General features: G+C 43.5%; 1 protein-coding gene across 1 annotated transcript; it reads right to left on the bottom strand.

Moving 5' to 3' along the window:
- Positions 1 to 1,157: 1,157 nt before the first annotated feature.
- Positions 1,158 to 22,431, bottom strand: MRPS18A (mitochondrial ribosomal protein S18A). Its single transcript, XM_058801164.1, has 6 exons — positions 22,253 to 22,431; positions 22,049 to 22,080; positions 19,438 to 19,542; positions 11,434 to 11,557; positions 10,602 to 10,668; positions 1,158 to 1,969 (listed from the first exon to the last, which is right to left on the bottom strand). The coding sequence occupies exons 1-6, from the start codon at positions 22,350 to 22,352 to the stop codon at positions 1,825 to 1,827; spliced, it is 573 nt and encodes a 190-aa protein (XP_058657147.1). The 5' UTR covers positions 22,353 to 22,431; the 3' UTR covers positions 1,158 to 1,824.
- Between the last annotated feature and the right edge of the window lie 361 nt (positions 22,432 to 22,792).

The following is a 22,792-nucleotide window of genomic DNA, read 5'->3' as shown; positions in this document are numbered from 1 at the left end:
AGAATCACAGAATACTCTGAGTTGGAAGGGACCCACAAGGCTTGTCAAGTCCAGTTCTTAAGTGAATGGCCCATATGGGGACTGAACACAACCTCGGCATTATTAGCCTCAAGCTCTCCCTGTAATGTGTCACTGCAGATCTTATAGATAGTGACAAGTGGCATTTTCTTCCCTGACAGGCAAGCTCTAGGTCAGAAATCAAACCTAGGCCATCTGTCTGATTACAAAAGCACCTTGCTTACACAAGAACTAATTTGGAAACATGAATGAATAGCTGCTGTCATCTATGAATGACAAAAGCAGAGGGAGTCAGGGCAGAATGCTGATGTATACTGTAAGAGATCTGTATTAAACCCTGAACTCTAGAAAGGCATACTGAAGACAGTATTTTGCTTTTCAGATGTTAAGATTTCACCACAATTAGAGGGGTCTTTCCAGCTCATGTCACTAAACTGTAGAAAAAAAACAGCTGTAGGCATCACCTAGTCTTGAAAAATGTGCTTTTTCAGGTTCATCTCAAGACAGTGGTTTAATCCAGTGACTTTTCTTTTAGCAAAGCTCACTGAGTAGAGCTACCTGGGCTAGAAGACAGAGTAACTTCTGTGTGTATAAGAATAAAGAAAAATATTTTCCTTTCTGAAGGGCTGTAGCTTTCAAAACTTTATAAAACAGATTCAGTCAGCCAGAGATTTTATCTCAGTATGGTTAATGAAGTCTTGGCTCTGTCTCCCAAAGCAAAAGGTCTTGGCCAGCTCAAGGGGGCTGAATCTAGGGCTTTTATTTCACAAAATAAGGCTAAAAAGAACCATTTAAATCTAATTTGATTTCCTGGATAATACAGGTTTATCCTTACCTTTTGTTCCTGTCCATGCTGATGGTATTAGCAGATGATTCCAATAAAAGCAATACAAGGTTAATTGGCATAGTAGTACATAAAAATTTTGTATTGATTTGTAGCCCCCAGATAAATACCAAAGAAATGGAGCCAAAGCAATAATGACCATGATAAATTTCATGAGCCTTTCATACCAGGCCCATAATTAGCAATGGTGAATAGGTGGAAGATCTGTATGTGTACTACAAAGGGAGAGAAATGGTGCCACCTTTTAGTTACAAGATGGATAATCAGTTCCAAACTATCCCAGGAAGCAACCATATCAGTGATATGGAAGATTTATGAAAAATTTATTTGCCGGGGAGAAAAAAACAGGCAGTCATCAAGGATATCAACACTGTGTATTTGCCGGATTCAGGAGTGAAGAACAAGCCAGGAATTCTTAAGAGGACAAGTAAAATGTACACCTCTTTGCCACTGCCACAGGTGTTCTGCTGAAAATTATGGATAGAACAGATGATAATTAAAAAAAATTAATTTCAGTAGTCAGTAACAATTTCTGTTACTGCTGAGAAAATACAGTGCTGCAGAGAAATTTTTCTTCCATCTGTGTCACAGGTACAAAAGCCCAAATGAGGCAAATCTGACTTGAAACACATCTTAATGGGGAAACACCAGTCACTGCTGGGAAGAGAAGGGAACATCCTTTTCCAAACCTATTTGTGGAACATAAAGAAACAAAAGCCTACAGATGCTTTCTGGCTTTGAGGTAAAAGTCTTTGACCCTTGCTTTTATCAAATCATCCTGCACACTGAACTTTGCTTTGATGGCTCTTGTATTCTCCCAGAGGAAAAGATTACAGCTGGACACAATATAGAGTACTAAAGACAATTTTGGAATAAGAAAATTGGAGATATTAACAAACTTTAAAAAAACCCCAGCAGAACAGTGGACAACATGTGCTTACTGACTATGCTAGTTCTGGCCACTAGTGGTTTAAACAGAGAGGCTTTTGTGTATATTTGATATTATCCTTCAGCAAAGGGTGTCCAACTGGATAGGGCTTTTTGCACCACTTAGGGCCCCTCTTCCAAATGGGCTTTGCAGATCTGACGGGCCAGCGGGTCAGGTACCTGTCAAAACAACACAAACACATTTCAGTTTGAGACTGATCACTGAGAAAATGTTCCAGCTGAAGCAGAAGCAAGCCACTATAGCCTTTGCCTCCCTAACATGCATCTTTATAAAAGGAATAACCATGAGCAGAGCTCCTTCAATTCAGAAGGGGCCATGGGAAAGGAATTTTTGTTTGTTTTGGAATTTCTAAGCTCATCTCTCCACTGAACCCACTGGCACCTGCTTGCTTCCATTTTCACAAAACAAATCAGGTGTAGTCTCCAGGCTGCTGGCAAGTTGTCCACCTGCAGCTAAACAGGAGTGCCAAATCCCTTCATTGCAACTAAGTCCAAGACTGAATGCGTCCAGCCTCTAGGGGAAGTGTTATTTCAACAGCTGGTCTCAATAAGGTAAACTAATTACAAAGGCTAAATTCTGTGAGAAAGCTTCTAAAAACGAATACATTTACTTTGGGGGGATAATTAGCTATTACTTCTGCATGCAATGGGTTTCTGGCCTAGTCTTGTATTTTTATATCTCCATATTTGCTCTAGTGTTCTCTGTACAATGCTATAAGAGCTTGCTAGTGCAGGAAGTCAGCACCCACAGTGTAAGAGGTATTAAAATGGAATTATCATCACAACTACAAATCTCTGTGAAGAGCAGAGTCTGGCAAATATCCTCTGCTTTTTACCATTTGAAGTTTTAGACTTGGCTTTGCAAACAGGCAGGGGATTTCAGATCCAGAATCAGTTACTGGAAATCTTACCCTGTGGCTGGGTGGCCTGGAGTTTTGTTAGGCTTTAAATCTTTTGCTACCAGTAGAGAGGGGAATAGAGGTCCTTAGAGAAAGAGGAGTCTTTTCAGACAATGAAGATACAAAGTAAAACCTTAGCATAATCTGCACAAACAATGCTCCAACAAATTAGAATTTGGAACAGACTGATAAACTTTGTCCAGCGATGTTTGCACGCCTCTGTTGAGTAATCCCATGATCTTAATGTAACCTCAATCACTCGTCCTCTCCACAAAAAGCTTTGTTACCTTTTATTTGCATCGTGCAAATTTGAGATATTAAGAACTTTGGACAGAGACATTTGTTTGAAGGCATTTGGCACATTCCTGAGAGCTACAAAGAAAGCCTGCTATGCCAGGCAGCCACAGACTGCAGAACAGCAGCCTATTTAGCACTTTTCTTCCTCAGTTCTCCCTAATAGCACAAACTGGAAAATTAATCACATGTGGAGCTTTCTGCCTCTGAAATCAAGGCACTTTCAAAATGCTTTGCTTTGAGGACTTTATGACAGTTAAAACACCTAGAAGCACCAGCAGGAGGGGTCTGGGTGACGACACATAGCAAGATCCAGCCACTTGTTTTCCTATGTGTGCATTAAACTCGTCCCTTCTGACCTGTAATGCTATGCTAGTGCATTAGTGGAATCCCTTACATAACAGCATTGGGACAGGAAGTGGGAGAGACTTTCCTGTCTCTAATTTCACATGCAAGGGGAGTTCATAGAGACCAAACACAGTCCCTAGTTTGGAATGTGGCAAAGGACCATGGCAAGACAGCTTCTTTGGGAGAAGCCGTAGAGCTATTAGATGAGCACATGGGCTAGATCTTCCTTTTCATATTCCCCTTGCTGCAAGGGGGGTGCTGTAGCACAAATTTTGCTATTGCAAGACTACACTTACAGAAAATGAGGGAAAAAATCCCAAATTGTTTTAATGCATCAGTGTGCCAAGTGCAATTCTGGTCACGTGTCCACACGATTACGGGAAAGTGCTCCTGTGATAATAAATGATCTCACTGGGAGAGTAGTGAATGTGTGAATGTGAGATACACATCAATGCTGCATGCAGGTTTAGACAGACAGTGGCTTTTTAAGAAATCCCTCTGTTTCTGTGTGGGGGCTGGAAGTGCACACCCCAATTCTGCATAGGAAGGAGGATTTAGTAATGGCCTGATTTTAAAGCTTTTGTTATTTCTCTTTTGAGCAGGTCTAATCCAGCCCTCTGGTCCAGGCTTTTGGCTTCCTTTGGGGACTGCAGGCTGGGGCTTTTCATTGTTAGCTGAAACAGACATTTGGACGCTTTCCCTTCCTGGAGCACATTTGCTTTTAGGGCTTTTAATACTTGCTTTGTCCCAAACTCAAACTTGTCCTATTTTGTTTGCTGCCTCTTTTTCTTTTTTTTTTTTTTTTTTTTTTTTTTACCTTGATTCAGCAATGCAAAAGCCTGATGCCTGGGAGCAGTCAGCCTACAAACTTCCTTCTCCTCTTTGACTAATTCCGTTTCCTACTATTTCACAGATTTGGGGTTTTTTTTCTGTGAGTAAAAACAATCCACAAAACTCACAGAGGAGAGCTTCAAAGCTCAGCACACACGACTTCCCTGCAAACTGTGCCATCCATGTAAGGTAGGGCACACCCTTTACTCACCAAGTGCCCCAACTTTTCTTTGTATCTAATAAGGTTTGTCTTGGGGAGTTTTTATGATCACCTGCAAACACACACTGGCAGAGTGTTTGAATTTTCTCAAGTAGCTGAAGGTTGTCAGGAAAGACTCTTCAGGTGGATGCCAAATGAGGCTGGTCTACAGTGTCCTCACCTGTCACTTCAGCGTGCACAGCTCCCACTCTAGGCAAAGGGGACATAACTACCAGTCTTGGGAATTGTGACTCACCTCAGGGGTCTGCTTGCCCCCTTGACTAAGGCAGGGTTCTGAGCAAGAACAAGAATTCCTGGACTCCAAGTGCACAAATTTATGCAAAAAAACTGTGATAGGAACTCTGGTGGGATTTCCCTGATGGGAAATGGCAAGATATAATCAGGATGGAAACAACTGTGGTTAATTCACCTGCAGTCTTTGTAATAGCCTAAAATCTCTGTAGCATGTGGAAGTCTGTTTTCATGGATTCTATTCAGTGGACAGGCCTTCCCACTAGGAAGCTGCCACTTCAGACATAGGAGTAGGCACAAGGCTTTCATGTGCAGGGTAAGGGAAATGGGAAAACCACATACACATCTCAAGCAAAGGCCATGTTGGTACAATTCAAGCCTGAACTTCTGAACCCTCACTGAATTTTTTCAATATGGCTTTTGTTTGGATTAAGAGCAGAAGGCAGAGGGCTACAGACTGCAGGAAGCACTCGATCAAAGTGCTGGCGAGACTGCCTCCTCCCTGCCACATCCCTTCCCATGACACCTCTTGGCTTTGCTCACCTGCAGCCCCTCTGGCTCTTTGCTTTTGAGTACACATGCTATGCACAACACAGTTCCCATGCAGATGAGAGGAACCACATGCTGCTGGAGTGAAATGCTGATAGCAGGGAAACCAGATTCTGCTCCCAGGGACAAGAGGTTTCCACAGAGCCTGAGAAATTTGTAATTCATGAGGAATTTGGAGGGAGCCTGCCTCTTGGTTAACACAGAACAACTCCTCCAGTTCAGGTGATGCAGGCGGGATTGACTAAGATACTATCTGTGCCAAGTTATGCTCTTCCAGTAGGAAGCTGGAAATGGAGAGGCAGCTGAGCAGTCAAAATCAAGTATTCCACAATCTAACAGCACCTCTTGCTGACAGACCCCAGAGTCAGGGAACCTGTGATATCCCTTCGTCCTTTTGGATAGGGAACAACTTCACAACACAGTGTTGTGTTTTAACCAATACTCTGGACTTGCCAGAAGAACATGAGTGCTACATTCATATTAAAAGAGCATCTAGATGCTGGCTTGAATTCAGGGACTGTTCTGGATAGACTGTTAGTCCACATTTTCCATGCAAAAACTTCCATGCTGAAAAGAAAACTGCTGAGCTATTCAGGTTTCCATTACTGAAAGGAAGACGTTTGACCTACAGCTGAGCTTGACTGTTTCCCAAATGGTTCTGGTGTGTGGTGGCCTGCACATACATTACTCTGGAGTATGGGAACAGTCTGTCACCCCACACAATGCTGGTGAAATCGCTTAGAACTTCCTCAGCCTCACAGGCTAGTGAAAATATTTTGTTGCTGCAGCACTTAACTGGAACATGCCAGGCTGGAGCATGAACAAATGCAGAAATAACAGCAGGAAGTTTTGAAAGGGAGAATACAGGCTGAGGATGAGGGAACAATCCTTGGCTGCATGACAAATTTGCTTGTGAAATGATCCCCTGGAAAGAGCGAAAGCCCCAGAATGGGCCAAACATGAGGAAAATTAACTGTAGGGAATAATTCTGCATTGACAGGGTAAACTTCATTTGTTTTCAATGTCCAACTTCTGCAGACAAATGATACATAAGAGAAGGTGAGGACATGAGACTCAAGAGTCCATGGATGATGTGAGTTACTCCCACGGCCAATTCTTCAAAAGCAGCATAGCTAGTAAAACAGTTAAGTGGTAACATTCATGAGCTACCACTGTCAAAAATGAATCAGGCAGAAAGCAAAAAGGCAAAGAACTGAAGTCCAAGAAATGAGAAATATCATGGCAAGTCTCACCTGGACAGTGTTCCAACTGCAGAGGCTAGAAGAGGGAGATTTGGAATGCTCCCCAGTTGAATTCTGACCACAAGATGCTCTTATATATCTCCTACCACCCTCAGCTTAGCTGACCACAAAGCTTAGCATTTCACTTTCATCTTCTGCCTTCTTCTGCAGTTCCCAATCTCCTCCTTTGTGTTACATTACATCAAGGATGAATGTTCCATACTATGCTAGACAGCTATATAACCAAGTACAAGGCAGGATTTGCAGGTCAGATATTCTCAAAGCATTCTGCTCCTCTTGAATTCCAGTAGTGGAAACAGGATAAGGAGATGGAGTGGGTAGAGGAAGGCCAGCTGCCAAATGACCCAGTGCAAAGCAGGGAAATCCTTATCGCTTTGCAGAGAAATCTGGGGCATGTAGAAGGGAATGTCCAAAGTTCGTACAATTGAGATAGTACAACCAGTTCAGAAAACAGAGCAGGAATTCTGCTTTTTGGAAAACATCACTGAATAAGCACCAGAAGAGCACCTTCTTGAGAGGCAGAGGGGTTCTGCATGACAAATTCACACTTCACAACACTTAAATCAATGGCATGTCAGCACCCCTGACCCTTGTTAAAACAAGGCAGTTTGCTGATAGCTCCATATGGAGGCATGATACCTTTTAATCCCAGCTAGGTGCTAGCCAGTGCATGCCAGACTCTTTGGATTTGAAGTAGGCTCATTTTAATCAGGGTGACTGTGACATGGGCCACACATTCTGGCCAAGACAGCCACAACTGCGGTAAAAATATAACTGAGGAACAACTTTTTTTTTAGTGCTTTCAAAATTATACATTAATGCAGCTCCTCAATTCTTTATATACTTCCTTAGTACATTTGCCCAGGAGCCATAGAGTTCCTCCTGTGTAGCTGGCCTTAGACAATGCACACATTGTCTAAGGGACACATCAGTTTTTCATCAGGCTCATTTGTCCCTCTTTTGGCAACAAATGAAGCTGCTCTCAAAAATAATGACACAGCCTTGGAAGAAGCCTGGCCACAGGGAGCACCAACCAGAACTTTGCCAAACAAGAAAAAAATCCAAGAGATGGTTCATCCAAATGAAGTAATCTGCCAGACTTCAGCCAGGCCAGAGTTGCTGCTCCTAGTCTACATGCAGTAGTTCAATGCTCTGTATCATGGCAGAGGCACTGGGCTCTGAGTCCCAACTGACACTGAAGTGATGAATCTCCTTCAATCTCAGGTGGTGTGAGTGGAATCAGTTCCTCAGGCTATCTTAGGCTTTAGTTCTGTCATTCTAGCCATTGATGGTGTAGTATGTCAAGAGCTCTACCACAAGCAAAACATTCTTCACCTCAGTGTAAGATGGCAGGCAGGTCCCAGACACAAATTCCCACAGAAGTGTGTGAGGTAACATCTGGAGTAGACAGGACTTCTCAGAAGCCCTTCCTTTACAAAAGTGAAAACTTTCTCCATTCAGAGTAAAGAGACAGACAACAGATTACTTACATTACCTGTGCTTGTCTTGGAAAAGCTTTAACAAACTAATAACAAACATATTATGAGGCATCTCAGTTTCTCCCTGTTGACATTCCCAGGGCCATAGCAGCAGTGCAGAAAGGCATTGCTACCTCTCATCTAAGCAGAGTGGTAAAGATGGCTAGAACAGCCAATACAGTGATCTCAAAAAGAGATGAAGCTCAAAGATTTGGAAAACACATCACTTAACTGTGTAATGCACTGCCTGCTATAATGGGCTCTCTTTAGATCCTCTTGATGTCTTCTTGGCACTTAAAAATCCAGTGGACATAAACACAATGAAGGAACAAGCTAAGCCAGGTGAATAGCCCTGATATTACATGGTTAAAGGATGATGCAGACATGTTCTGATGGCATTGAACAAGGCAGCTTGTTTGACTCCAGAGTTGAAGCCCACTTCTGCCCCCTTTCTCCCCTGTCAGTTCACTTGCATTTAGCAGCACCACAGATTGAGTGCTTCCCAAGTTACTGCAGACTCACAGGAAGCTTTGGAAACAAGTACAGAGGCAAAGACAAGGTAAGCTTGGACAAGTCATTTATGTGGGAAACTTCTGATAAGAGCTCTGGCTTCATTCCCAAAATAAGTACCAGCTAAATGACTTCAGTCATTCAGCATGTGGGTGCACTTCAGGCTAGAGGAAGGAAGCAATTTGTAACTCCTGCCTTATGCCATGCCAGCTCCTGCTCTAGAGAGCAATGAGGGAAGTACAGGTGGGGGTTCACATGGTCAAAATCCTTACAGAATGGCCAAGATTTTGCAAGGCTCCAAAACACAGAGCTTTCCCCTTCCAACAGGCTGATAAGACAGTATCATGAGGGACCAGGAGAACAGAACTCCTGAAGTACTCATGCACTTTATCCTTATTCTTGGGACACATTTGTATAGTGTCAGCCCCACCATCAAAACTTTCAATCCCATTTCTTGATCTTATTCTCTTATCTCCACTCAGACCCCAAGGTCTGCCTACTTCAATGCTACTCCATATTGTCAGCAAACAGCTCTGCTCTCTTTTTCTAAACTGCTTCCACTGGGCCTGCTACATTGCCTCTTTGGGAAGAGTAAAACAAGGGTAGTGTAGGGAGGGGCTAGCAATGCAGTAATCTCTAATTGAATTAATTTAGAGGTGTAGCACACCTACTTGCATGCAGAATGTATCCGAAGGTATTAATTCTTTGTTCTTACTAAAGGTCTATAGAACAATTTGTAAGAGTCAGGGCATCAGATGTGGAGTCCTGGTGTGATTTCAGCAAGATACTGCATTTACCATTTCCAGTCTCAACCTGCTACTCAGGGTTGCAATGTGAATGCTAACAAGATAATATGCTCCACCCCACAGCTGCCAGATAAGACAGAGCTACTAAAGAATACTCAAGACTTGTAAGACACAAGGAAGAAGTTATTACAGTTGAAGTATCTGATGGCTACAGGGCTGCATCAAATGTAGAGTCCTCTAATTTGACCCTCACTGATACACATTATGCAGCCTGCCAGCATTTCCAGGAGCCTCTCTCAAATCTCCACTGTAGAGTCAGACCTGAAATGCAGGAGTCTCCAGCCTTGCAGTGTAAGCTCTCCCAGCGACAGCCCCATGGCCTCTGGTAACCCCACGGTTTGCTAATGCGAGGTTCGTACACAGCTCTGACATCCCCATGGAAACAAAGTGTGAGGTTATAAACAGGGGATTAGCACCTCCAAGCGCCCAGCACGGAGCAGGAGGCGGCTGCAGGCTTTCCCTTTGCCCACCAAAGGCCAGGGGCCATTCAGGCTGGGGAGGGGGAAGAGCGGGCACAGGGCAAATCGCTGACTGGAGGAAACCAGAATGGGGCAGAAGGGAACAGGCCTGTGATGGGTCCCTGCTGGCTGCTCAGCCTGCCCTCCTCACTGCTGCTATCACTGCCTGGGCACCCTCCTGCTGTTGGGGGCTACACAGGCTAGGAGAGAAGGGACTGCTCAGCCTGCAGAGAAGAAGGTTCAGTGAGGTCTTACCAATGTTCCCAAGTACCTGAAGGGACGGTGTAAAGAAGAGAGGGGAGGGCTCTCCCTCGTCACTGGTGCTCAGTGACAGGACAAGAGGCATTGGGCACAAATTAAAAAATAAATTCTGTCTGAATGTAAGAAACACTACCTTGTATGAGGCTGGTTCTCTGGAACAAGCTGCCCTCAGAAGAATCTGGGGAAGGTCTATCCTTGGATGTACTCAAAACCTGGCTGGACATAATTCTGAGTAAGCTGGTCTAGGTGACTTGGCTTAAGCAGGGAGCTTGGACTAGACAATCTTCAGAGGCCTCCCTCTTCCAACCTCAGCTACTCTGCACTGCTGTGACTCCATCTGTGGCATCCTCCTGTGACTGCCTTACTGACTGTTAGTGATGAGGAGGTGAGCACAGCTGAGGAAGGGCAGGCAGACTCTAACATGTGTGGCAGTTTTAATCTTGTGTGAATAAATGGTTTATATGAGATACGACTTGTCCTTAAAAGACTGCCAAGAAAATATTGTGACAGATCTTCTCCAAAATCCTGAGTACACTTGATGAACCCTGCTGCCTGAGGCATTTCTCACCCAGTTGTAAGGAGCTGCTTTTCCCTTTCCAATTTATTCCTGAATAAGAGAAATGTGGAAAGACAAGACTATTCACCTGTTCAGCTTGGGTTTCTTGGGAACATGCCCTTCAGGAAGTGGAGGCCTATGGTTTGGCAACAAACCTGAAACAGAAAAAGATGTGAGAATATTTTGCAGTGTCTCTTTGCTTCTACTGCATTCAGAAGTCACATTACACCTCATAAGCCAGGCAATAGCACAACAAAAGCTTAAGTACATTAGAAAGGGTAGTTTATCTTCAGTCACTGCTCACCCTGCACCCCAGCCAGAGAAGCCAAGAAGTTGTGCTGGGTATAGGGAGGAAATATACACTAAAGACACTGTCACTTGGGCTTATCACAGAGGCTTTTACAGAGGACACGGGCCACTGGTGTCCCGTCAGATTTCCATCTCCAGGATGGAAAATCTGACTATTAAAATTCTCAGTCCATTTAACTTGGATACAACTCAGGTACCAGGCACAAAGATCAGCACAATACTCTTGACTGTGTCAACCTGGGAAAAGTAAAAAAGTCATCACATGGCAGATGGCAGAGTTGCATGTTACTAATGGGGTAGGTCAAGCTTAGGTAAATCAAGTAATTTCAGAAGCAGGTGTTTAATCATTAGTTACTGGAGACTGAGCCATTTCCTAGATCTTTCTGCAACATTTGTCTCATCTACAGGGATAAATGTCTTCTGTCAAGGCAAGAGTCAGGACACAGAGAAAGCAGAACAAGTAGTCTCTGTTCCATCACCCTGTCCCAGCACTTGGACCATAACAAGTTTGCTGGGTGACTGGACAATGACATCTCACTGAGCTATACCAATTGGGCAGGAGACCCCTCTCAAAGGGTTCAGTAGGTACCCTACAGTCAGGGGTTGTGTACCTGCACGGTGAGCCATCTGCACACACACAGCAACCTTCTTGTGCTCCTCCAAGCAGAGGCCTGTGACCCTTCGTGGCAGCATCCCTCCATCTGAACGGATAAACTGACTCAGCAGCAAGACATCCTGAGGGAGAGAGAAGGGCAAAACCATCAGTTCTCCAGCTACCTTCACTGCTGTGACTGCAGGTGTTGTGCTGAGCCTTGTGTTGTGTACAGAACTCAAAACAATGTAAAACAAACAATGATTCCTCCCTACGCATTTTGTCTGCAGCTTGGCAACAAGTGGCTTTTGCTTGCTGTCACTGCCTGCCAGTTTAGCTTAGTAAGGTCACTCAGATGGTTTGAGTCTTCCCCTGACTTCACTAGTGTAAACACATGATGTCAGCTGCAATCCTTGCTCCTTCACTGTTTCTCTACTTGCTCCAAGATTCTTGCTAAGATAATGTGTCCTAGGTACTAAGAGTTACACAAGACCTACAGATGCATATTGTTTACACAACTTGAAATGCCATCACAGCTGCTGTCCTAAAGTTCACAGATATGTTAGATCACCTCTGACTCCCTCCTTGTTCCCTCAGAGCAGGATTGTTCTCTGCTATCTCCTCTTCAAACTTTTATCTAGTTTCCCATAGTGGAGCTTCCCTCAGGTCTCTCCAGAGGGGTGGAGATCAGGGAAATAGTCCAAGATGTTGTATGAGGAAGCTTTATGTAAGAAAAGAATATGTGCTGATGAGAAAGGACTAATAGGATAAATTGCTGCAGTCAGTCCTTCAACTGTGCGTGCACTAGGTGGGGCTGTGACAGTCATGGTGCATGAAAGGAGCACTTGAAGCATGCTGAGGGCTCGTCTGTGATTCAAGAACAATTTAGACTACACTGCTGTTGACCTTTACAATTAAAAACCCTAGAAATGTAAAGCAGCCCTTTTAATAAAAACAATTTAAAGGGATCTCTAGGATCAGATAGTATCACAGGGCTGGAATGACGAATTTTTAAACACAGCAGCAACAGCTGTTGCACAAGTATCCCATTAACTGTACACAGTACAACAGCCCAGGATTCAGATCCATGCTCTCCATTTCCACACCAGAGCTAGATACCCCTCAAGGGGGTATTCAAAGATACCCCTCAGGCCAATATAAGCAGGCATTCTTGACATCCTGACATAGCATAAGTTGGCATAAATGGACTCCAGAGACTTCCCACTTGTTATTTCCCCTTCAACAGACTTGTAGAGAGTTTACTTCTCCACGGCTGTTGTAAGTATGTTCCTAGTGGAGGCAGCAGGACCATGCAGAGGCTGCCTGCAGGCTGAGGGGAGCAGCCAGCAAACGAGCATCCTGACAGAGTGAGTTCAAACGGGGCATGGCAGAACTTTGCACCCCTCAGCCAGGGCAACAGGCAAGAACAAAGAGTACTTGTTGCTTTTCATGTTGGGTGATCCTGACTGCCAGTTCACAGATTCACAGACCTGCTCCTAACCCCCCCACCCTTGCTGTTCTACAAAGAGCTCCCTGGAGCATTCTAACCTTCTTTTACTGGCCTTGCAAAAGCAAATAATCACGAGTGAATATAAAGTGAGTATTCAGAAATCTAGGTAACCAGGAATTATTCACCCAGCCCACTGCACAAGACCAGCTCAGCTGTCAAGGGGGCTGCTGGAATTTAGGACGCCCTTCTGGTAATGATGGATTCTGACAGATGCTGTCATAGAATCATAGAATGGTTTGGGTTGCAAGAGACCTTGACAATCATTGAGTTAATCCCCTCCCTTGCCCTGATGGGCACTATTTGTTTGATGCAGCTCAGGACAGAAGTGTGTTTCTAGCCTGTGAGTGCACATTGCTGGGTCATGTTCAGCCTCTCCTCCATCAGCACCCTCAAGTCCTTCCCAGGGCTGCTCTCCATCTGTTCATTCCCTGCCTGTCGTCATAGTGAGGGCTGCACTGACCCAGGTGCAGCATTTTGCACATGCTCTTGTTAAACCGCATGAAATTCCCACAGGCCCACTTGAACTTGTCCAGGTTCCTCTAGATGGCATCCCATCCCTCAGTTGTGACATCTGCAAACCTCACAAAGGTGCACTCAATCCCTTTGTCTATGTCATTAATGAAGGTACTAAATAGAACTGGTCCCAGTAAGGACCCCTGAGTCACACCACTTGTCACTGATGTCTATCAGACCTGAGCAGTTGACCACTACTCTCTGGATGTGACTATCCAACCAATGCCTTATGCATCTAACAGTTCAGCCATTGAGTCTATCTCCCCTCCATTTAGAAAGAAAAATATTGGGGACCACATCAAAGTCTTTACAGAAGTCCAGATAAATGATATCTAAAGCCTTTCCCTTGCCACTGATAGAGTCACTCCATTGCTGAAGGCCACTGGGTTGGTCAGGCAGGACCTGCCCTTGGTGAAGCCTTGTTGGCTGTATCAAATCTTCTCTCTGTCATCCATGTGCCTTAGCACAGCTTCTAGGGGGATGTTCTGTGATCTTCCTAGGCACAGAGATGAGGCTGATAGATCAGTAGTTCTCAGGCTCCTCCTTCCTACTGTTTTTAAAAATGCATTCAAGTCACCTGGGATAAAATGCTGGTTACAAGTGTTATAGACAAAATGTTGAGGGTTTTTATTTGTCTGGGGGTTCTGTGGTTTGTTTTTGTCCTTCCCACCCCCAATCAATACCATCCTCACTAATATCATGACATGCAGCTTCCCTCTTACCATGGTTCCTGCTTTCTGCATCCACTTGTCTACAGTGAACACATTCAGACTGATTCTCAGATCCAGCTCCTTTGAAAACATGCCATGTCATGTGGGCCCACTGACATTTAGACACTGACTTTAATACCTCACTGACACAAAATTACTGACCAGGCACCCTACAGAACTATGCTGCATCCAAAGGAGAAAAGCCAGCTGAGCAACTAGCAGTGGGCTCCTGGGAGGCCATCCATGGTTAAAGGGAAGCAGAGTATCCCTCAGCCCAGCTAAACATGGCCCTGCCAGGGAGACAGTAACCAGGGCACCAGATGGTGCCAGCTGCACTAGTAGAAACTGGATGGAGGCCAACCAAAATGTCCAAGAACGTTGACTTCTGACCACTCCTGAAATACACTGGATTGGATTCAGGAAACCAGAGCAGGACTCTATCCCCCTTTTTCCTCTTTTTTAGCTGTCTGGATCTTCAAATCACCAACAGCTCAATCCACCATTTAGCACATAACACTTCCCTAAGTGAAAAAGGACTGTTCAGGTCTAAGTACCTAGAAAGAGAAAAACTTGCAAGACCATGCTACTAGCCTGCTGCAGTACTCTGTGGAGAAGAGGAGGAAGAAAGCTGATGGCAAATTTGAGGCAGTTGCCGTCTTTGCAGCCATGAAAGCCTAAGTAGGCCACACACTCTTTTGAAGGGTGTGTGTGTGGTCCAAGTGATTTCTCATATTACCACCACACCTCATGGAGTCACAGGCTTGTTATCAAGTGTTTCCATGCAAAGGGGGTGGTGGGAAGCAAATGGAGATATTTTTTTTCTCCCTATGGGGAAAAAAAAAAATCAAGAGAATCTGTTCTCTGTTATCATCTCTGACCAACAGTGTCACCAACTGACCAACACCCTGGTGTGGCAGTCATTTCTCGACTGAAATCATCAGTCATGTCCCAGCTGCTACAGCTCCAAATCACAGTCACGCTGCTTGGCTCAAAATGCTGCACTCTTGACCAAAGGTTTGTCCATTTCTGAAGATTCCCCACAGTTAACAGGCCAGGTGTCTCTCCCAGAATATTCACACAGATGTATCTTACCACTGGGACAAAGCAGACAGGTACAGCCAACTTCATGGGGCAGCTGTGGAGGGAAGTGAACAAGTACATGGAGCGGTCAAATTAAAAAATATGTCTGGCAAGTTCTCATGGTGCCGTCATGTTCCATGAAATTCACATTTTGTGCTAGTGGACAGCCAAGCCTGTAACCACTGATTTGCTTTAATCACTGGACAGCTCCCATGAGGCTGGATCCAGATTCCCACCCCTGTAATCTGCAGCATTTGATGAAAACAACTTGGACTGAATTAATCTAGGGCCAATAGGCAAAGCCTGCAGTTCGATTTCCCCTAAATGTTGCCAAAGCAAGATGACATATTTACTGCCTACTCAAACTAATGATGTTTGAAGTGGATAAGGGGGGAAAATAAAAAACAAGTTTAGCCTCCACTTCTAAAAGGGCTGACAAACTTGCTAGATGGAGCACTATATACCACATATTCTTGTGAATAGATGGTAACCAAAATGCAGAGGCACCTGCATTTTAATGTCTGGAGACACTTGGAAAAGCAGGATCCTTGACTGACACGTGATTCATTAAAACTTTTATTTACTGCAAGAACAGTTCTATCTGTGCAGCCAAATTACTACTGGGCTGTATCAGACAAGTCCATCAGTCATTATTTCCAGTTATACAAGAATCTAGTTTTTCCTCTCTCCCTTACTCCTGGGAGCTGTACACCATTCTCCACACATTTTGTAAAATTGCAGGTTTCAATCCAGTTGCATTTGTACAATGACCAAAATAATTTTTTTATCTCTGATGGATATGAAAAAAAAATCAACTGAGATCTCAGTTTCACTGGACAGACAGACACATGCAGACCACAAACTGTGGGAATTTATATATTAAGCTCTGTTATCCTGAGCCACACCAGAGGATCAGGATTGAACTAGGAAAGACAACTGCAGCCCTCTACACCCCAGCTGAGGCAGGTTGGAATCATGACCTGCTAGGGCTCACAATGCCTGTTCAATTGATTAATGACTCTGGAGACACTGGTCCCCCAGTTCTCTGACAGCCAGAGTAACTCATTATGCCACTACTTTAGACTGTGCTAGCTGCACAGGACAAAAGGAAAGTCCTGTGAGGTCATATTACTCAACTCCCTCAGGGGCTAATTCAACACTTCCCTTTTCATAGTGCCTCATTCAGTCCAATTACAAGCGTCCCAAGCAAAAAAGCTCACACTTTCCTTTCTGTGCAACAGACTGATCTCAGCTTATCAATCTCAAAGGAACCACCATCTATTCCAATCTCTCACCAAGCTCATCTTATAGGTTATGCTGTATGAATTAGGTTATATCTTTAACAAAAATAGCTGCTCTCAATTTACAGATATTTAGGACAATTAACCATCATTGAGAAAAATGTCCCACTGTTTAATTGCCCACAGAGTTAAATGCCTGCACTTCACTAAAGCATCTCAAGATTCTGCTGCTCACCACAGCTGCAGCAGAGAATAAAATAGCAGAGAGTACTTTAGTGCAGAAAAGGGAGATTTTAACATTTGAAAATCCTGAAAATATGCAACTAGTAAAAAGCATTCAAAAACATAAGGGACAAGTGAGAAGTGGTCTACCCCAGAACTCAAATTTCTCCTAGTTCTAATCAGCCCCACAGAGGGATGCTTCTAAATATGAGGTAAGAAATGTCTACAATTTCAAAATACCACTTCACAGTGCTCTCTTTAGCTCTTTGTCCAGAAAGAGCACTGGATATATACACACTTGATGCACATGCATTCAAAATCTATATGACAGCTGAGACAAGTCTACATTCATAGATTGCCTCCCAGCACCACAATTTCTTAGATAAGAAATTATTTTAGTAATGATGCTCAAGATTGGCTGCAGAATCTCTCTTCACATTTCATTTTCTCTTGCCTCCTTAATACACAGTAGAAATCAGGATCTAAGAATCAAAGTGAAGTGTGGAAGAAAACTCATAATTTAGTTCACCCTACAAACACATGTAAAACTCATGTTTCACACTGTCTGTTGTGACCAATTTCTAATCCTGGAACTCAGACTCTACAGAATCACATTGTCTAAAACATCTTTGGCTCTTGATGGCATTATCTCTCCAGATATTCACTGGAGTCTTCTACCACACATGGCAGCAGGAACTGAATCTATGTAAGTCTACATATGTGTTTCCAAGATGTAATCCGCTGCCATAACTTATTTCATCCCTGAGCATCAGTTTATAGTTTCTCAATGGTTGTAAATGTGTGACTCACGGAAAGCTTTCTGTAAATCTCTAGAATTACTGAGTTTAATGATGCTGTTTATGTCTTGCATTTATAAGTCACATAAAATGATATGAACCTTAAAAAAGTATTTTCCAGAGTAAGTAACAAGTTGGTTTTGATCACTACACAATTCAGTAACCATGAAAGAGAATTGCAAGGAATCTCCGCATTCGAACACGGGCCACACAAAACAGACATGATCCGGTTTTGTAGTACTTTACAAAATGGTATTTGTCACTTCACCTCATTTATTATGATCTGCAAATTCACTGTATATCCAGGTTTCCCATGTTGTTGAGAAACCAAGCCAGGAAACACTAAATACTCCCCTGCCCCCAACTTATTTCACTGTTTAATATTGTACCCAGCCTGAGTAAGAATCACTGACAACATCAGATTCTAAATGTCTCCATTTCTGCAACACAGGCTTTGAAAGATACTAAACGTATTTCATTTACACCTCACATCTGTTGTTTCACCTGACTGGAGTAATTGCAAAATTGCAATTTTGTCTGGTACTATTGCTGTATTCATATTCTTCATAATTCATGAGTCTTAATTAGTCCTATCCAACAGGTTATTTGCTTTTACTCCTAGTTGACACCTTTTATTTAGAATTTGCAATGTTTTATTTACCAATCAGCAATCATCAGCATCATTCTCCCTCCACTCTTATCTGCTTAGGATGTCACTTGCAGTTTTCAAACCATTTGGTGATTCCCCAGAATTATTTTTTATGCTTTAAAAAAATCCTGTGAGTGAAGTAATGTATTTGTTAGCTAATTCCTTCAAGATTGTGAAGCAACATGCAATCCAGGCCTGCTGGTCTGTACCTAATTCAAAGCTTAAGTTATTTCTATATTTGTTTTTCCCTGTTGTTTTACATTTGCAAATTTCCATCAATATACAGATAGTAAAACATAATTTTTCCTTTGCATGTGTGCACTAGGACTACACACAAGCAGCACAGTCATTTTGCAACCAAAGTGGCTTTCAGTCCCCTTCTCCTCTCAATAATGGACTTTCTCACAAACATTTCTTTTTCTCCAATGTATTTGTATCCCCCTCTCTAATCCTATTGACATTAGCTTATTCTGAGTTTTCTGTTGCCTTATCTTAGTAACAGCATGTTCCTGTCTGTTTTTCCTCTTTTCTAATTCCAGTGTTGGGTTTTGAGCATGCAAGGAGGTAATTTAGTCCTTTTGTAAACTTGTGTCTGAGTGACCTCTTGTAAAGTTACATTCTGCATCTGCTATATCATGCTTCTTATTCTGAAGCATTCGTGACTGTTGTGCTTTTGGTTTATAGCACTACAGGATTTCCTTCCCATATTCTAGGTTTAGTGTTATTATCCCCTCCTTAGTTAATAAACTTCTCATTAGCATTTCCTGCAAAATGCTTGAATAAAACCTGGGTTTTTTTCTTGCAATGTAAGTAAAAATGTATGCTCCTTCACACTCAAAAAGAGTTTTAGAAGCTGTATGAAACAGTTACTAACTTAGTGAACAATGACAAATGAGAAATCGTAGTGCTTGAAGTCATACAAATGACCTGGTCAAATCTTCTGGCCTCTCTGGAGCTTGGCCTGTATCCACTGACTAAATGCTACATTCCAGTTTGATTCTCTGGGAAGTGCAATGGTGAAAGACAGCTGGGCACAGAAGAGCGATGGCATGTCAGATCAGATGGCCATGTGAGTAATTCCAAATCTCCTATTTGATACAAGCTCATCCTTTTCCCCAGGAACACCATCAGCCAAGGCATGCAATTACTGTGTAGGAGGCTCTTGGGGCAGCCAAGAGAAGCAGAGCTGCAGTCAAGTATCTTTACTACACCCAGGAAAACTCGAGAGGGGCAGGTGTGTAGATCTGAGAGCAATACTTGTCCAGCAATGAGGGCTGGAGGAATTCCTTCATTAAACTTACCACATAATCATACTTATGCTTCAGGTTCCAGCGACAGATGGGACACTGGCCAGAGGGGTTTGGAGGAGGTGGTGCTTCAGCATCCTCTATAATTCTCCCTTCAATCTAGGAAACAATTCAAAGCATGCAATGATCAGGCACAGCTTACAGCTCCACCTGTACCTGTGTCTCAAGGAATACTGTTCATTGAGTCCACAGTACACTGACCAGTCCCTGTGAGGATGTAAGGGGAACAGCACCTGCATCATTTAACTCACTTTTATAGAGATACAACATGTCCTTTGGAATGCTTATGCCACAGACTATGGGGAGAAGGACAAATTCAAAGGGCATAAAAAACCCTTCGGCAAATTCTTGTGTATGTTTTTCTAAATGTAAACTAGTTCACAGTCAGTGTGAGGTCTCATATTCACCTGAATTCCACTTATTGCAGTACTCTTGAACCACCATGCCTTGAAAGTGTAGAGGCCCTTTAGCCAAAAGCTTTAAAAGAACTTTTCTTCTGGGAATATGAGAATGTCACAGAATAGCAGATGCATATTATAGCTGAAAACATATAGGAGCTTGCTGGACTATAAATCACCAGCAGGGAAAACTCTGAGCAAAATTTAAATTTAAGAAAGGATAGTTAGGAAATGTCTGTGGGGCTGGTAGATTTATTTTATAATACCAATATTTTATCCCGTTTAATTCTCTGAACAATTCTTTTACAAGATTATAAAATTATATTTTGTACATCACTATAAAGTGCTGGCATCTAATACTGAAATTTTCTCACAAGTAACATGCAAAGAGATGTACAAGGTGTGTAAAGGAAGAACTTGACAAATTTGTTTCCTATTTATAGATGTGTTACAAATGCAAAGTCTATCTGCATGTGCACTTGTCTTTTTTTTTTCTTTTTTGAGGACTTACAAATGGAAACAAGAGCTATCTCAAATTGCACCCAAATGAAGAGAAAATATGGATGGATTCCAGACTGATGCTAGGATATTACACAGCAAATATATCCAGATCTCCAGGAAGAGTTATTTTCACAAAGGGCTCTGCTAATGTAATGCTTACTTTTTCCTACTTCAAGCCTCAGTTAATGTTTTGGATTTTTGAAAATATATTTTACATCCCCTTTGAAACTGATTGAGTGCAAAATACAGCAATCCACTAAGTGTGTTTTGTTGTTGTGCATACTCCCCTGTTGTTTTGGTTAAAACAACCTCAGGTCACACTTGCAAGCTCTTCTCTTCAGGTTTCTGGGCAAAGATTAGTAATTTTGCACTTGAAGGCAAGAAATAGATGCCTTCCATCGTACCTACTGCTACCCCTTAAACTTATTTTTTGTCGACAGTCTTAGGACATCTTGCTAACTGCCATATATTTTAGATATGTAGTATCAAATAGAGCAAGTTTTCTGCTCCATGCAGGTTTCAGACGTGACAATGTCTGCTAGCACAAATACAACAAAACTTTCAACAAAATATATTTTTGACAAAAATATTTAAGAGTTTCAAAGGCATGAACAAGCAGGTTTAGGGGAGTCCATCCCCCTCCTATTATTTATATATATACAGATTAACATTTAAGTGCACTCTCTTCTAGCTATTTCCAGATTCCTTCTTCACTCTCATCTTATATAAATATATATATTTATATATGCGCATGTATATATGTATATAAAATATAAAAAAAAACCCCTGTGTTATCTCTCTCCAGCCAAGGCATATAGTGCTACTGCCATATGCAATGTGAGCAGAATAATGCAATCTCCTTTCCCCTTCAGTAATTTCTGTGCTTCTAAAAAATGACAGTTCTCTTGATAAAAGTATAACACATTAGATGGTGCTAACTACGCAAAGTTCTAATTCTACTGCTTTAATCTTTTCCTTCCTTCCTTAAACTGTAGCTAAGAAGATGCTCTTGTTTATCAGTTACTTCAGAACTTCTGTTTCATTTTCAGGAGCAGTTTTCCTTCAGTATTTAAGGTCTTCCTTTGAAAACACCCCTTTCACACTATTTTTTTTTTTTTTACAAGTGTGTTATGAGATGTATCACCTGAAGCCAGTATGGCACACACTGAGGTTAACAAACACAACACAGATCAAAGGCATGAGATGCGTGTGGCATGTAGGGGTACAGACACATCCTGCAATGCCTCATCCCACTGCCAGCACAGGATGAAGTGACAAAGCCAATGGCAATCTTCCCTAGTGCCTGTCCACACTCAAGACGATGCCACATGGCACCAGTTTAGGAACAGAACCGTCTGAAGAATGGCCTCCAGTGTTTTAGACCCTGAATGCCTCTGGTCAGGGATTCCGACTTTACCCGGGCCGCAGCGAGGGGTTTGACGCTCATGAGGGCTCTGACTGGAGGTACCTGTCACCAGCAACAGGTGACAATCCTGTCCTTTAGCAGCCAAACCCTCCACTGCTAACTTGCACTCGCAGCAAATTCCTACCCTGGCTCTGCATTCACACCCTGAGAGCTCTTTCAAGCAGAAAAACGTCCCCGTTTCTCCTTTACTTGCTGGGTAGGGCACGGACACACACATGGCTGAAGGAGGGAGAAGCCACGGCAGAGGCAGCTACCAAGGAAAAGGGGTGCAGGGACTTACTGTTGTCGTGTTGCCTTCAGTCACCTCCACGACTGCAAAAGAAAAAAGAGACGGGAAGCCACAATGAGACCCATGCAGCCTGAACGAAGTAGCATTTGGGAGGGGGCGGGAGGAGAGGGCAAATTACAGTGACCGCAACCATCTCTCAAGGACAGCGGCGAGGCAACGGGGCGCGGGGCCGTGCAGAGCCCCCTGCAGACTCACCCTGGCGGAGGGCGCGGGCCGGCGGCGCGGCCCAGCCGCTCCCCAGGAGCCCGGAGAAGATCCGCCGCAGCCCCCCGCGCAGCAGGCTGGGCGCCGCCATCTTGCCGCGGCCGGCGCTGCCGTCACGCCGCTTCCGCCGGCTGGGGGGGCGGCGCTGCCGCTGCCGCCATTTCGGGGCACGTCCCGCCCGCCCCGGCGCTCGAGGGGCAGAGCCGTGGGGACAGGAGGGGAGGAGTCTGTTCTCCTGCCCAGCATCTTCTCCGCGGGGTGGTCCTTCTCACTGTTTTCTTTTGTTTCTTTTAAGTGTATTGTGGTTGGTGCTGGGCTTGGGTTTTCCTGGTTTTTTTTTCAGTTGGTTGGTTGGTTGGTTGGTTGGTTGGGGGCTTGGATTTTCTGGCGGTTGTATCAGCTCGGGATCACAGCACCACAGATTCAGCTAGGTTGGAAAAGACCTCTGAGGTCATCGAGTCCAACCCATGACTGAGCACCACCATGGGAACTAGACAATGGCACTGAGTGCCACATCCAGTCTTTCCTTGA

This window comes from Ammospiza caudacuta, chromosome 3 (genome assembly GCF_027887145.1).
Source record: "Ammospiza caudacuta isolate bAmmCau1 chromosome 3, bAmmCau1.pri, whole genome shotgun sequence".
Classification (NCBI taxonomy): Eukaryota; Metazoa; Chordata; class Aves; order Passeriformes; family Passerellidae; genus Ammospiza; species Ammospiza caudacuta.
Note: the sequence above shows the minus strand (reverse complement) of the source record. Positions and strands in the feature narration are given on the sequence as shown.